Source organism: Anastrepha ludens, chromosome 2 (assembly GCF_028408465.1).
Source record: "Anastrepha ludens isolate Willacy chromosome 2, idAnaLude1.1, whole genome shotgun sequence".
Lineage (NCBI taxonomy): Eukaryota > Metazoa > Arthropoda > Insecta > Diptera > Tephritidae > Anastrepha > Anastrepha ludens.
Genome location: NC_071498.1, coordinates 38,617,321 through 38,634,864, shown reverse-complemented (window position 1 = coordinate 38,634,864; position 17,544 = coordinate 38,617,321). Strand labels below are relative to the sequence as shown.

The 17,544-nt window shown below is 36.3% G+C and overlaps 1 protein-coding gene across 1 annotated transcript in view; it reads left to right on the top strand.

Annotated features, from left to right (window-relative positions):
* Positions 1 to 85: 85 nt before the first annotated feature.
* The window catches only part of LOC128868991 (probable serine/threonine-protein kinase samkC), a 40,898-nt gene continuing 23,439 nt past the window's right edge, over positions 86 to 17,544 (top strand). The window contains exon 1 of the mRNA XM_054111612.1: positions 86 to 538. Within this exon, the coding sequence (XP_053967587.1) occupies positions 518 to 538 (21 nt within the window). The 5' untranslated portion in view covers positions 86 to 517. The remainder of the gene's footprint in view (positions 539 to 17,544) is intronic.

The following is a 17,544-nucleotide window of genomic DNA, read 5'->3' as shown; positions in this document are numbered from 1 at the left end:
CTGTGTTATTATCGTGGCTGGCGTTGTTGTTTTTGCTCAGGCGCACAAGCTATAAGCCAAGCGCTCACTATAAAAACCAATTGGAAGTGTGTGGCACAAAGCATTTGACAAGCGAATTTCAACGAAAAGGTTACCACTACCACAACCAAGCGACGCCCAGTTGGAGTTGTGAAAAGCTAAATTAGTACTAAACGCCAATTTCGTGCTTGAAAGTAGCAGTGCAATTAAGGTAGAAGAAGAAGAGGAAAAAGTACAAAACATATGTAAATGAAACGAAGAGGCTTTTTCTCAGAAAAGGAACACTTTGAAAATACTGTCAGTGTGTGTGTGTTTGTGTATACCAATATATAATTACTGTGTTGGTGCGCCTGCGCATTAGAACCGGAAGTGCTTAGAAACAGTAAATTTTAATTTGCAAAAACCCAATTTCAATTACGAACTTCATAAGCAAAAGCATAGCAATCAATAACAAATCACCGAAAACCATTAAAGCGGATTTATAGCAGCGCGTGCAAATATGCAACTACAACAATTTGTGGTAAGTTGTTTTGGTTAATATCCACATACACCTATACATGTACATGTACATGTACTTTGGGTATCAATAAAAAATATTTTGCAACATGTTTGGCGTCACAAAAAAAAAACAAAATAACAACAATACAAAACCACAATTAAGGTCCAAATTGATCGCTTATGTTTTTGCGGTGCGTGCGTGTGTGTCTTGCTTTTTTAATCTTCTACTTTTTTTGTTTGTTTTTGAACACACGGCGTGTGGCAATCGCACCAGATACTTTGGCCAGTTATGGGCGTGTGAGTGACTGTCCAAAAGGCTTACAGTCAAACATGTTGTCAATTTTCAATTTTCAGATTAACTGCAATACTGTCATACTGTGTGCAGGTGGGTGTTGTTGCCAATTTAATGATCTCGTTTTCGTTGAAGTTGTTGCTCTCATTGTATTTGATACTTGGGTTTACATACATACACACTTTCCGATATTTTTTATTCGCTCACAAATGCTTTTAATAGCTTAAGTGAAGTTTATAACTCATTTGGATTTTTGTGGCATAGGTACATACCCAGGCGGAAAAATAACCGACTTACCTAGATACCTTTCTTTCTTGATGTTATCTGACAAATGCAGAGCCCTGCAGACGTATGCCTTTTTTATAATATTACAAGTCTAGTCCAATGCCAATCGATTGACAACCCAATAATAATGAACGTTTATTGTATATTATTTGAATTTTCATGTCCACAGTAGTCACGGAGAATCCTATTAGGCTACAGCATAAGAGGCGTCAACATAAATCCAACTTAAAGGCTTGTACGAAGCTCTCTAGAAAATACTCCAGCAAATTGTGGATATTATATCTTTTGACATTTGATAGTTGGCAATTTCAGAGAAGAAGAATACAAGCAATGCTCCTTCGAGAAATAAAAAATCACACACTTGCTTTGTGCTGCCTTCTAAAGAAAGCAAAAATAATAAAAAGTAAAAATAAAAATATATAAAAAAATATTAAAAAGTACCACAAAAAATCACAAAAAGCCAAAAAAATAACAATATAAAAACAACAAAACAAACACAAACAAAAATAACTTAAAAAAATAGTACTAAAAAGTTTAGAAAAAATCTTAAGAACTACTCCCTGCATAAGAAAAGTTGGCATAGGAAATTTTTCTCATTTCTGAAGCGTTTTTGTATGCATACAATTTTCGAGTTTCTTCAGATGTGTTTGCGGGTTAGGCGTACGGTTAATTCGCTGAAAACAAGGCATGCTTTAAAGAACTTTTTTCTGGCGATACAGATAGTCTTAGCTTATCCAGTTCATTTATATATAAATTTTCTAAATTTTCATTGCAAAATAATGAAAATTGAGCAAATGACAGTACCCAAAGGCGCCAAAGGCGAAAAAGTTTTTTTTTGCGGTATACATCACAACTCGCAACAGAATCAACTAAAAAAAAACAAATGCATTTGCTGGAGGAGGTGTTTCTCAAGAGGTGTTGCTCGAGAGATATTTCTCTGAGAGAATTTCTTTTAATTTTTAGCCCATTTTCAATAGCCCATTTTCAAAAACTAAAACAGCAAAAAAATCAGCTAATTTCTTACTGCATAATTAATAAACATTTTTTTATTTATTTAACAAATGTTCGCATTCAAATGGTTCCACATTATTTAAATCTCTTCCAATTAATCCCTACTCCTACTACTATTATTTTTACTTTACTTTCCTTTTTTAATACTTTTCTCCAACTTATACTTCTTTACTACTATCTGTAATTTTAATTTAAATTTAAATTTTACTGTTAATCCTTTTATGTAAACTATTCTTAAGGTCAATCATTTTAGAAATAATATTAATAAAAATTAATAATAATAAATAAATAAATAATAAATAAATGCGGTGGTATCTGTAAGACTCTTTAGTCTTTTATAAGTATAAACTCCGTCCTTTGTTCCGATTAGCGACGACATTAAATTGTAATGTTACATTTTTTTTTTTTTTTGGTATTAAATATTTTGTAAAGGAAATAAAACAATAAAGGATAAAAGAACTGTTGGAAGTTATAAAAAAAAGTAATACCTGGTAAATTACTCTGAAGAAGTACTCTGCACCCTACAATCAATTTTTGTTGGTTCAAAAATAAAATACAATTAATAAGTTAATTAATTTATTAGTTTAATTTACCAGGTATGACTTTTTTTGTGAGTTTTGTAATGAAGTTTTTTGTAATTAGTAGCTTTTAGTAAGTTATTAGTTGCTTCAGTAGCTTTAGACTTCAAAAATAAAAAGCGCTTTATAGCCGAGCAGGCTTAGAAACGCGGCCAATAGCAATAACACTCAAGTACTAATAACTTTAAGTTATTATTATTATTGAGATGCAATGCATCCTTTGACAAGAGTAAAAGCAACAAAAATGAACTTTAAGTGCCTTACTCTGAGAGAATGGAAAATCAGGTTCAATAGAATTTGATATCTCATTCCGCTCTTGAAGAGAACGAGCAATTCACGCATTGCAGGCGCAGTTTTTTCTGATCTATTCAAAAGGCACGAATAGTTATTACGTGAAAGGAACGAATATTTATTACGAAGGGGCCGAAAAGTTAATCTTTCCGAAAAAGACGAACAGTGAATTTCGCGCTTGATAATATCAAACAAAAAAAGTCGGCGAAAAATTCGATTTGCTACACCCCAGCTGTTTAGGATTAATAAGAAGTAAGCGTGATTCCTATTCTGTCAATAGAGAACTGGAGGCTTCAAAATAAGCATGGCATATTCTAATGTAGGCCAGATAAAAGCAGTGCATTAAGCTTAAGTATATAAGGGTATGCAAGCTTCGAGTTATTTCTTCTTATAAAGCCAACGAAAGAGTACGCCTTAAATAGGATAAAGTCTATATGATTCAAAACATAAAACGTGCAACAAAAACAAAATCTATTGTAGTATCTTAGATTTTGTTAACAGATTGAAGTATATCATCATCGGTATTATAACAAATACGAATGGTGTTAGTCATTTTTGAATACGTGAGTTTAAAATATTTTTAAATATTACCCGTTAACTTTTAGCCATTAGCCTTTTGAAGAATTCGTTGACTCTGCTACACTCTTACTTCGAGTTTATTCCGAAAAAATTTCACACCTAATGTGCTCTGGCATAGGCTTAGCAATTGGCATAGTTTATACCCTAAATCCTGAAAATTACTCTAGGAAAAAGATGCACGCATCCCAATTCTTTGTTAGTTTTAAGGCTTTTACTTGAAAAATTATCTATACATACATAAAACAGCCGCTTTGAATAAATTTTAAAGTAGAATCCTCTGACAAAAACAAACGGTGAGTTGCTTGATGGATAGAAATATTTCGTATTCTTCTAAAATAGTTTTCAGATAAATGTAGGCATTTAGCAGGATGTGGCCAAAAATATATTCATAAAACACATGCACAGGCTAGAAAACAAAGTTAGATTAGGTTTCGACACACTCAGGCTCATAGTTGTTGTGAAACCGCATGGGAAATTCGTCCCGATCTCCCTTCAAACCAATTTGAACTGATCAAAAGCTTTAGAAGGTCATTGATTTTCGCAGTGCAGATATCTTCCATCCCAATAAAGAATCATCTATCTAAAGCTTAGAATCTTCGTCTGGACTAGACTACAAACTTATCAAAGCTGCAACTATAAGAAAACTTCAGTAAATGTCTTCACTACCTGCATCCTCTTATGTGCCTCTACCACGGTTTTTTTTGTTGGGCTACGAAAATAGCTTGCACTTTTTCTCACTTAATGCACCGATAACAAGTAACAGATTTCACTCCCGCCCACTAAACGAAATGACTATGTATGTAAAATAAAGAAAGACTATTTACTTGTTTTTGATGTTATTTTACAAACTTTATATAATAAATTATTTAATAAACTAAAGCAAACGCAACGCTAGCAGCAGAGCCTTTCGGCTGCTGGTCTTTATCAAAAAAATGTTAGCGGCTAAATTTTTTGATCTAAAATAAACAAGTGTAACAAACATAAAATAATGCAAACAAAATTTTTTTTAGTTGTTATTACCTCCATGTATATTAAAAAAAATGTTTTTCAACATATCAAACAAACAGGCAAAACTATAACTAAACAATATAATTGGCGCGTACTCCCTTTTTGGTTATTAGGCCGAGCTCCTTCTCCTATTTGTGGTGTGCGTCTTAATGTTCTTCCTTAAATGGAGGGACCTGCCGACTCCGAACGGCAGATATTTTTTTATTAGGAGCTTTTTCATGGCAGAAATACACTCGGAGGTTTGCCATTTCCTGCCGTGGGGCGACCGCTATTAGAAACAACTTTTTTCTTCGTTTTGGTCTCTCACCGAGATTCGAGCCTATTTTCCGTTTTTGAAACCCGAATGGTAGTCACGCACCAACCAATTCGATTACGGCGGCTGGCAATATTTAGTAAAATTAAATAGATTGTGAGTCCTCCGTTATTTAATATAACTGATACTAGCCCTCGTGGCATCGAATTTATGAGGCACTGAAGAACGATTTTTCTCCATTATTTTTGACTAGCTTTTTTGAGCTGTAATACGATAGCGAATTGGCGGGCACCCTAGCAAATTTGCTTGGAAAGCATGCTCCAGAGGTTTTCCATTGGGTTTAAGTCTGGACTAAAAGCAGACCATCTCAGCACAGGGATAATTTTTCGACGCAAAAAACTCGTTTGTTAGTTTCGTGCTGCGGATTGGAGCATTATCTTATTGATACGTCCAAGGCTCTTCATGAAATTCTACATACATAGATTGAAATTCAAGAAAATTTGCGTAATATGGAAAAAATACACTGTAGCTAAAAGTAGCTCAGTTCAGAGTCACCATGGGAATATCGAGAATGCCCGGTTTGTCGTGGTTCGCGAATATCTCTCCAATGCTTCTAGCAACCATTCAAATTAACATTATTTTCATCACTAAAAATTATGATTTTTGGCGAATTCAAGTGGAGTTGCTTAAAAAGAGTATTTTAAAAGTAACGCCAAGATGTCAGTAGTGAATAAATAATAATAATAATAATAATTTATCCTAGTAGGTGGTCCAATGACCGACACTGCGACCTAAAAGATCTTTTGTGTCAAGCTACCTAATTTAATATGGATGATCCTTCTGATCATCCGCGAAAGTTACCCGACCACTACATCAGGTTCTAGTTTGCCTAGTTGTTCTCTGCCTTTGGAAAGGAGTTGGTTGAAAGCCATGTTCTTCCAACAATTTTTCTGCTATACGTATAAACCTTAGTATATCTGTAATAGGAGCTTTCTTTATTTCTTCCGGATCCAGTTGATCACGGTGGAAAATTTGCATTCTGGTTCTAGCCAGTGCAACGCACTCGCACAATAAGTGCTCCGTTGTTTCATCATCCTCAAAACAGAGTCTACACTCAGTGTCCCTGAGAAGTTGAATTCTGTTAAGATGATAGTTTAGATAGTAGTGGCCCGTAAGAAAGCCTACTATTTTCCTGATATTTACTTTCCGTAAGTTAATCAGTTCCTTTTTGTAGGTAAAAGGTCTAACCAACCTCTTGGCTTGACGAAGTTTCAGATTATCTTCCCAGTAAGCTATTCTGAGAGTATGTTCCCACTGGTCTACCCTAGATTTAGCTTCCGCCCAGTTGATACCACAATATGGTTCTGGTCCTATAAGGTCTGATGTCGATCCAGCCCTTGCCAGTTCATCAGCAATTTCGTTACCCTCGATTCCAGAGTGACCTGGAACCCAGCAAAGTACAACCGTATTATTTGTACTTAATTCTTGAAGATTGTTTACACATTCTTCCACTAGTCTCGACTCCAAAGAATGAGACATTAGTGCTTTCAGTGCCGCTTGGCTGTCCGAATATATAGTTATGTGGGCCCCTTTGATACCCCTTTTTAGATTTGTCAGTGCACAGATCGAAATCGCCTGGATTTCGGCCTGGAAGACACTGGGCCATTTGCCCATGGGTTCTGAAATTTTTGTGTTGGGTCCAAAGATCCCGGCACCAACTCCAGTATTTGTTTTTGAACCATCAGTGAACCATTTCAGACTTTTTGGGTTAACCCAAGGTCCTCCAATTTCCCATTCATCACGGTCTGAGATAATTATCTCATAATTTCTATTGAAGACCCGTTTCGGAATCATGTAGTCTGTTACTGAACAGCTAATATCCCTATCCGGTATTTTTCTTAGAATACTCATATGACCAAAGTCACTGTATTCCTTATTTGACAAGATTTGCATTTTTAGTGCATTTCTAGCTGCACATTTCCATATGAATATATGCAGTGGGGATAATCCTACTATCGCTTCAATTGCAGTTGTAGGACAACTTCGCATGGCACCTGTTATAGACAAACAGGCCTGCCTTTGAAGACTTGCCAGTAATTTCTTGGCTGTTTCTTGTGTGGTTTTGGGCCACCAAACAAGGGACGCATAGGTAATGATTGGTCGAATCATCATTGTATACATCCAATGAATCATTTTGGAGTCAATACCCCATGTTCTCCCCAGGAGACTGCGACATGCCCACATGGCTCTGGTGGCTTTATCTATCACCGATTTAAGGTGAGAGTTCCAATTTAATCTTTTATCCAGAACAACTCCTAAATATTTGACCTCATTGGAATAGTTTATATTTGTTCCTTCGACAGTAATTGAATCAAGGTCCAACTTGTATCTGTTTGTGAAAGGTACAATAATAGTCTTGCTGGGATTTATAGAAAGTCCTTCTGCACGACACCAGTTTAGAATGAAATTTAATGTTTGATTCATAATGCTGGATATTGTTCTGTCGAATTTGCCAGGAATAATCACTGCAATATCGTCAGCATAGCCAATTACCTCCAAGCCTAACTCACTTAGTTTGACTAGGAGGTCGTCAATAACCAAGGACCATAATAAAGGTGACAAAACACCACCTTGGGGGCATCCTTTTAATGCTTTGACTGAGACTGATACATCTCCTAGAGATGAGCTGATTTCTCTGCTTTCCAGCATTGCCTTTACCCACCCTATGGTCGGCTTGTCAATGTTTTTATTTTGTAATGCTCTATCAATCGAGCGATAATCTGTATTATCAAATGCACCCTCGATATCTAAAAATGCGCATAAGGCGATTTCCTTAGAATAATGAGCTTTCTCTATCTTTGATACGAGAAAGTGAAGAGCTCCTTCTGTAGATTTCCCTTTATTATATGCGTATTGCGATTTATGCAAGGGTGTGTTCTTTTCTAGATTTTCTCTAATGTGAAGATCCACCAATCTTTCCATTGTTTTTAGGAGAAACGAAGTTAAACTAATAGGTCTATATGACTTTGGAAGTTCACTGGACCTCTTGCCCGTTTTTGGAATAAATATCACGTTGACCTTACGCCAAACGTTTGGTATGTATTCCATACTAAAGCTATTCCTAAAAATGGCAACAAGTGGTTTTATTAGTATTTCTATCCCTCGTAAGAGGAGGGCTGGAAAAATACCGTCTACCCCTGGTGCTTTAAATGATTGGAAGGACCCAACGGCCCACCGTACTTTGTTTGGGGTAAAGATACGTCCTGACAGACTCCAGGATTTTTTGTTAGCCACGACCCCTTGGTCTGGTGTTAACTGATCATCCCTCACTGTCAGTAGTGAATAATTCGTAGACAATACTTTTTACGTCAACTTGGACATTTGTCAAGTAGACAGATGTAGAATTTTGCATGATAAAACAACGCTTAAAATGATTGAAACTTATTATGCAAATGGGCAGTCTTTAAGAACTACAGGTACATGTAACAAAATTCGTGATTTTTTTGGTGGATATAAACGTTCGAATGAGTCGACAATTCATTCAATGATTCAATGATAAAAACATTTCAACACAATTTTATCGAGGACTGAAAAAGGACTAGCGAACCAGACTGGGATTTTTTTGAAAAATAAATTCTATGCGAATAAACCAGCAATGATTTCAAAGCTGAAACAAAACATTCGGAGCGAGATTGTTGAGCTCAATGCGATAACGTGTGAGCGAGTTCTTTAGAAATTTTTATTCTCCTATGACAGCCTGTAGATGTGCTTATGATGAACATTTTAATAAAACATTTTTCACATGCCGTATAATTATAAAGAACCGTAGTTTGAATAAAAATAGGGGAACTTGTAGGCACGTCTTTTGAAGGACCCTTATAACTACCACTACTAGAAATAAAGTGTTCACGAGTCCGCAAGTGTCTCCTTACTATTTTTGTTTTTTTTGGAAACTCGGGTCGCAACAAACGCTTAGACCTAACCGAAAGACAAAAAATAATTTCTGACTAGAGGTGGTTCATATTTACACACACTAACGCCAATATGCGGCAACTCAGGAAAGTAAAGTGCAATTCCGGTTTAAGAAAAAATTAAAATATAGTTTGTCCTATATAACTATTTAACCTAGTGTTAAAAATATATGCTTCCACCTATAAAAAATTTATTTTCCACACTAAGTTCAGATTTTAATTCCAGCGTCAATTCAATACTCTGAGTATGTAGTTTTTTTCTACTTGATCCGACCTACAGTTTATTTTTTAATTCAAGAAGTCAAGTTTAATATGTGCATGTCTCTAAGACAATTTATTTCTTCCACCACACAGTGTTATAGGTATATATGATATAATAAATGATATCTCTAAACTCGCTACTTACAGAAGATCACTTTGAAGTTTCCTTAAAAAATCTATAACTTGACATGCAGACGTCTACTATGAAAGCTTGTCACATAAACCTAATTTATTAGTACATATATAATAATTGTTATAATAGCCGTAGTATGGTAAAATACAACAATAACTAATAACAAATAAAATGTATTCCAATGATCCGCCTTGCGATCCGCACTGCCTCACCTGCGAAGACATGCTATATGTGGCTGTGACTCTAGTCGGCATACAAACATTTTCATTGCATTTTGATGAGATCATCAAGTATGGTTGTCCCCGTATTGGTATGGGTATGCAAAATTGCTAGTGCACAAAGGAAAATATGCAACCAGATCGAAGTAGAAAATAGTAAGCAAATCAGTTATGCAAAAATTTTTGCAAATTGGTCGTCAACTATTCACTTTTGGTCAACCTGCCATTCGTTTCATTTGCCAGCAAGAGGCGACTAGTAATGTTTTTTTCTTCTTCTTCAATTAACAATCTCTCCATTGTATAATTCTTTCAATTATTTTGGTTGCATGAATATAATGCCAACTATTGAAATTATTAATTAAAAACACAGGCACAATTTGTTACGCCTTTCGCGATTTGCTTTGAAGTTAAAGAACTGCAAAAAGGTATTGAGCCAAAACTAATTATTTAAATAGTTGGCATGCATACCTTCGTTGTGATCATTTCTATTTCAATTGTTGTTGCACTAACTTTAACACAATTTCACGCCTTGCCTCTGGGAAACAGGTGAAACACACGGTTGCATACATAACTAAACAATAAAAGTTAACATAAAAGGAAAATACCGAGTAATTTAAGGTGCCAGCGTTAAATCAGCATGAATTTGAACCACTGAGCATTAAAGTTTTAGGTGGGTCAGTGAGCTAGAAGGACATAGATATGTACATATGTATATATGTATGCAGGTACCTACTTATACATGAGCGAAGTATGAAAAGATTATTTTTAACCAGTTGTTATGCTTTTCCCATTAACGCTTACTACAGCATACGCATAAAGATTTTGCTTGTCATAATCCAAAATTACCATTTATTAGCCTGTCTGCCTTTCGGCAATTACTTTATTAGTATTGTCAATTTTGAAGGTCAACTGAAAGTTGTTTACGATTCGCTACAAATAAGTGAGTCTGTAGAGCTATTAATTAAAAATTTGTTTGTCGACACATTGCAAAAGAGGACCTCGCAATTTTATTTGTGTAGAAGGTGATCCAAATACTGGTATGTTTTCGAATCAGTTGTTATTTTATTTGGAGACCGACAACTTTATTTCGCTCAGCATTTTAACAAACTGTTAGCATTCAACCGAATTTAATAGTTTTAGGCTTGAACAATGTTGATAAATATGTTTTCTAATATGAGTGCCATGCTGCCTATACCGGAGATGGAGATAGTGCATTTATTTGTATGCCCCACTAAAATTTAAGGTAGTGAAATTTCACACTAATGCTTAGCGAGCATCGAATTTCTCCACTCTCACTGCTTCCAGTCTAGTACCACTACTACAAATTTGTTCAATTATTTTCGGTACTCAAGTGGAATGTGGAATGAGTGTAGCAAAAGTTCAACTATTGGGAAAGAGAGCAACGGAAAGTCATGCAAAAATATCAACTAAGTGCCTCTTGTTAGTAATGAAAATATTTTTAGCTAAGGCCTCACGTAGTAGAAGTGAATATATCCCGAAAAGTCAGCCAAAAGAATAACTACAATAAGGAAACCACACATAAACTGGAATACAACAAATAAATAATAATAAGTGAATTAATAATAAATTAGCATAGAATTATTTCTACTCTTCTTCTTCTTTACTATCCCAGTAACCCCCTAAGCAATTTCGGTGGAGTTACCTATATTACGATATAAAAAATATACAAATAGATAACTAATAAATTAGCGTAGAAATGTTTTTTAAAAAATCATCTACACCTGTGATCAAAATAATAGTAGCGCGACGAATTACCATGTTTTAGTTATTTTTTATATATACTTTTCTTCTTATTTTCTTTTTCTTAAACAAGAAACTCAAAGCCAAGGCGTATTCATTAAAAGTGGTGGCACTAGACCAACGACAATGTTCTGTACGTTTAATTGTCAAAGCAACGTATTGAGAAACTAGAAAACAAATAATGAATTCGCTTTTTCATTCTAAGCTGGCAGCAACATGGGCACGGCGAAAGAAAAAAAAACAAATCAGCTGATATACCAATACCACCTTTAATAGATTCGCCTTGCTCAAAGCTACAAATTTTGTACAATATTCACATAAATTTAATAAATCTGGAAAAATTGTCATCAACATTTTCTACTTTTATATTCAGAATCTTTAGAAGACTTCTAGTATTGAATAAGGCAAGGTAAATACATTAAAAGTGGTGACTTTAGGCCCAGAACATCGTTTTGTATGTTAAAATTGTCATAGCAAAGAAAGAAAAAAGGGCGAACTACGTTAGGTTAGAATGATTGTCCAAGGAATGAGCACACTCGGACGAAGAAAACGAATTCGTGCTTTGTGATACCATTGTGAAGGAAATAAGGTGGAGGAAGACCGATGGGGCGAAAGGAGAGGGCGGAGAGATGTGGGGGTGGGGTGGTTAGGAGTATAGATTTAGTGTGTATGGATTATAAACGATGACTGTGCTGCGGTTGCGTCAACCGCTTTATGCTGCTGATGAAGTTCATCAGATTTTTAATGTCAAGGCCTACTATATCAGCAGGCGCAGCAAAGAAGTAGGAGCCAAGATGCCGAAATCTTAGCCCCACGAGAGCAGGGCAGCTAAGGAGAAGGTGCTGAGATGATTCCACCTCATCCTCTATATATCCGACGCGAAGTAATTCTAAGTCTCACAGCATGTTCGCGACGAATAGTGTCCTGTGAGAAAACCCACAAAGATCGAGAGCTGAGATTGCGTCGACCTCAGAAGCTCGCTCGACCGTCCCCGATCCACATGTTCCCAAAAAGATTTCGCGACCTTACAAATTTGTCTACTTACTCAGCGCTCGCTGGAGACCCCAATTACAACCCAGCTCACCCGCCTCACAGTTTTGCCAATGTCGCTGGGACCAGGAACCCAACTCAGCCTTATGTCAAACAATTCGGATGCAATCGAAAGTGAGGCAAGGCCATCCCTGACCCGAGGGCTCTAATTTCCGCTTGGCTGTCAGAGAAAATATTTACTTCCTTGACTGTTAGTACGCATGTGAGCAGCCAATCAGCTGCTTCTTTGATTGTGGCTACCTCTGCCTGGAATACACTGCACTGGTCTGGTAACCTGAATTTGAGTCTGATGGGGGAGCTCTTTGCAAATTACTCCTCCGCCAACTTTGATCTAGTCGTGAACAAGTTCATCAGGCCCTGTTTTCAAGTGTGGTCGTCAACTTCTATGAAAAATAAATTTTAAAAATTAAATAAATAATTGTACAACTGATGTATAGTAAATTATATTATAATATAATAAATTATAAATTAATATATTTCTGTTAGGTCTTTGGCCGAGCTCCTACTATAGTTTCAAGCCGACTGCGAACGGCAGATATTTTTTATGAGGAGCTTTTTCATAGTAGAAATACACTCGGAGGTTTGTCATTGCCAACCGCGGGGCGACCGCTATTAGAAAAAAACTTTTTTTCTTCATTTTGGTGTTTCACCGAGATTCGAACCTACGTTCTCTCTGAATGCCGAATGGTAGTCACGCACCAACCCATTCGGCTACAGCGGCTTGCGATACCCTTCATTTAAAACCATTAAATATTTCGAAGCTTACATAGCCTTTAGGTTTCGCGAACGATTTCCGAAAATTTGGCATCCGCAACATCTGTGAAAATCTCCCAAGCACCCAAAAACAACATTCAGTTTAGCTTCTAAGCTAGAACTGCATGGAAAATATCATAATCAATTTAATTTAGTTAGCTATAATAATTTTGTTTCGCTATTTGCTATCGCCAAAAATTATTGTCAAAGGAAATCCATTACAAATTTAACTGGCCATTCACTAATTGCGGCAATAACCAATTCGGTTGAAACTATTTCTGATCGTATAATGGGTGTGCTCGTTTCGAATTTTACGTATTAATTAAAATAGTTATAACAAAGAGCAATAATATTTACAAATTAACAAGGCACACAAAAAATAAAAAATTGGAATTTGCACCTTAATAACTGTATGTGGTTTGTATACATGTTCAACGGGCGATCAGTAAGTAGGCATGTTGGCAGTGAAGATAGATGTTTCTCTCAATTATTTACACTCCGCTATGCAACCTCCTTTACCTTATTCACTGCTTAATAGTCCCTTCAAATAATATGGCTTTTCAAAATCTTCAACATACACTTATGTTTCGGCGATAAACTTCTCTAATTTGAGCGGATTTTTTTCAAAAAGGCAAACAAAATCGCAGACAGCCGGTTGATGCGAGTACTATGAATTCAGCGGTGACAAATCCGAACTAAAGAGCTTGTGAGTTTTCGAGGTGAAACAGTACTTTTTCCTCCTTTTTTTTCTTAGCCAATTCGGGTCATAGCTTCTTCTATTACTGTTCGAATCGGTTCAATGATTGTTTGACATTCGCTTGGTCTTTGATGTCGAAAAAAATAGTCAAGCTTCAGCGACAGTGAGAAAAGCCATACCAATTTCGCTAAAAGTGGTCCACACACTGATTCCATATCGAAAGTAATTGAGGGATCCTTCCAACCTATACCTTTCTGTCACTTAAGATGTAATTTGCAATATTTATTTCCTTCCTATACAGCACGCCTAGGGTCTCTACTACTTTGTACACTTTACTTGAGCGATTAGCGAAAAATATCAAATGCGCCTTTTCTCCGATTTGCGATTTTAGTAATCAAATTTGAATTAGTCTGAAGTGCCTGGCAGAAATATCAGCTTTCATTAGCAATTGTTGTTGCTGCTGTATGAACTTAACAAAGCACCGCCTTGATCAGCTACCTCATCAGTAGACGTCATTTTTTATATCATTTAACGTTAAGCCTAATAAATGGGTTGTTTTGACGTAGTCGGGCGAAAGAAGAAGGTGCATTAGCCGAGTTGGATAAATGGCGAACATTTCGTCCGACGAACGAGTGACAACTCTAAGCAAGTCGCAATTTAACCAGCCACAATACCAAGAATGTCGTGCTCTTCTTGTGCAAGGAGTGGAGGTTGATATTCGATAACGACAAATTGTGAGACTAATTGGAGCTGGTAATAGAATCTCAATGAACGTCGTTAAGGACATGTAAATATACCATAAGGTCTAGTGCTCAACGAATATCGTTCTAAGTCACATCAAGGTGTTCAAAAAAATTACCTCTGGTATATTTGGGAAGCGGCACGGCTTCCAACAGTTGACTATTGAGGTACACCCTCAGTATAAATGACTTACGGAAAATATTTAGTTTTATTCTTGTTTACTGAAAGCTTACCACCTCACGAGGCAGTTATGCTTTGAAGGCATCAGAAGTCACCGCATTACAGTTCTAATTGAGGTACCCTGCGTCCTACTAGTCCTAGGCGAATAATTTGTTACAGAATACCCTTAGAACCAGTTCGGTGGTCGTTCACGGTGCTACTGATTGAGACTTCGTTGTGACTCTGTTTGTAGGAGAACAAACTATCGAATATTGGTCCCTGGACGATGGAGTTAGTCCCGGTCGGAATTGGCGTGCCATCGTCCATGTAGTAGATACGGTTGCCTTCAATTTGTTAGAAGAGCGACTTGTAGCAAATGTGGTTACTTAATAAACGACACTCGTACCTATAAACAGCAAACTATGTCAGCTATGGAATTTGGTATACAAATCAATGCAAAACTCTCAACTAATTAAAGTTTTAATGTTAAAACTAGTACAACCCATAAAAGAGGAAAACCCCCATGTACTATGTATATATATTTAGCGTAAAGTTTTAGTGCAACTTGCAAGAAGCGATGCAAAAATGTACAAACCAAAGTACCAGAGAAACTATGTTGTATCAGCACTGATCGATGTTGTGATCAATCAAACAATTTGAGCGCAATTTATTAAAATATAAAAAAATGCATTTTTCTGCATCCATCACAAGCACACTATAAGCCATAGGTAACGTCGTAAAATTACCGCAATTTTTTAAGAAAAATAACTCAAATACAAATTAATGTTAGATAATAACTCAGACGTAATAGTCATGCACTTTTTTCTATCATTTTTGCTGTCATGCAAATACTTTGCATAACTCCGCTGCCTGACAGTGTTTTGCAATAGCATGAAAACCAGATAAAAATCGCAACAGCTAGAAATCTCAATGTTGACATTTGCGCACAGCCTCCGGAGAGGCCACACGAAAGCGGAAAAGCAAAGGCAGCCACGCACGAAGGGGAAACCCTCAAGGTAAGACCTCAGAGGCAACCAGCAGCAAGGCAGCAGAGATATTTGAGGTAAATAACCTTCAAGAATGGCAACAATAATAAACAAGAGTCAAAACAATGGGCACTCGTAAATAATGTACATAGGAACAAAAGCAGCAATGCAAAAAAAAAAAAACAGAATACAAAAGAAAAAATTAAAATAAAAATTAAAATTTGCAACAGTTCCAAAGCAACAATGGACATCTTGTTGTACCAATTTTGCACACTTACTAACCTAAAAAAGCATTCAAGCTTGCCACTTTGGGCTGTTGTCGTTTAGAGTACAAAGCCAAATACGAGTACATGCATACACACATGTACATATATATACATAATATATCTACATATCAGCTGCATAGCTTGTGTTGGTATGCAGCTCTGAGTGGCATGGACTTTATGTGGCTTGGCTGCTAAAATCTTAAACTGTAACATGTCTGCGTCAAAGTTGCCAGGCGACCAGCGCAAGGTAGTCTGTTAGTAAGTTGGTGAGCCGTCGCGCATGCGTGCATGTGGAATAAGTTATTGAAATTGGGCGTTTACATTACGTAATTGGTAACTGGCCTACAAAAGAAAAAATGGAAGAAAAATTGTTATAAACCATGTAGGAATCTGTATACCACATTCGCAGAAAATGTACGATTTTCGATAAAAAATTATTATTTTTTTTTTTAATTTTGGTGCTTTTATCTACACTGCAAACTGCCTTCAATTAAAGTCAGCTCCCAAATAAGAAAATGCTGCATATCTAAATTTTTGTGCCAAAGCAAATTTTTTTTTAAATTTATGATCGCTGAAAATTATCAACAACCTTCCGCCAGGACCTTATTCTAATAATCTTCTAAGAATACAGTCCAACAATTTTTAAAAAATGTTACTCAATGCGAACGGCTGTTAATAATTATGAAAGTGGATGTTTCTCATACGGAGATAAAATTTACGGAGTTAAAATTTTAACATCTTGACCGAAGGTGCAATTAATTTATAGAGGAGGATGATCAATTTAGAGATATCGGAAATAATAAATAAATTGAAATAATACCAAGAAAATTAAAATTGATTGGGAAATCTTCATTGTTTTTGTGTTGAAACATTCATGACATTTGTTTTTTAAAGATAATCTCTTTGAAATGTTGGCCGCAGATGCGCCGCAATTCGGCCAACCGTAAACACCTATTTTGAATGTCTCGCTGGATGACTTCGGCCGGTATCTCGTGAATAACTTTAGTAACTTTGATTTCCAAAGCCCCAATCGAAGCTGGTTTATCCACAATGCATTTAGACCTTACATACCCCCACCAATAAAACTGCGAAGGTGTGATATCACACGATCTTGGTGGCCACTCCACTGGTCCGAGTCGAGAGATAAATTGCTCACCGAAACGACGACGCAGCAAATTCATTGTTTCACGGGCTGTATGGCAGCTAGCGCCGTCTTGTTGAAACCAAATGTTATGGAGATCACGGGCTTTAATTATCGGCATCAAAAAGTCGTTTATTATGGTACGAAAGCTTTTGCCATACACAGTTATATTGGTGGCTGCCTCGCCTTTAAAGAAATATGAGCCGATGCTTCCTCCAGTCCATAGGCCGCACCAAACGATTGTTTCCATAGATGTAATGGCTGTTCTTGAATGGCTCCGGTTTGCTCTTCAGCTCAAATATGGCAATTTTGCTTATTGACATAGCCATTTAGCCAAAAATGGGCCCCATCACTGAGCACCATAAGTTGGCTTGAGCGCGTGATGAAAACTTTTCAAGAGCGTCGAATTTCATAATACATTGTTGATGCGTAAGTCTTTGCATGACGAAATATCAATGAATACTGAAAAAAGTATGTATTCAGTTAGACAGTAGTCACGCGTGATCTGTAAAAAAAAATTAATTGGAAAAAATACATCCAATCTGATCCCCTTTTATAAAACGACTTCAAATAAAATTTCCGTCCTCGAACTTC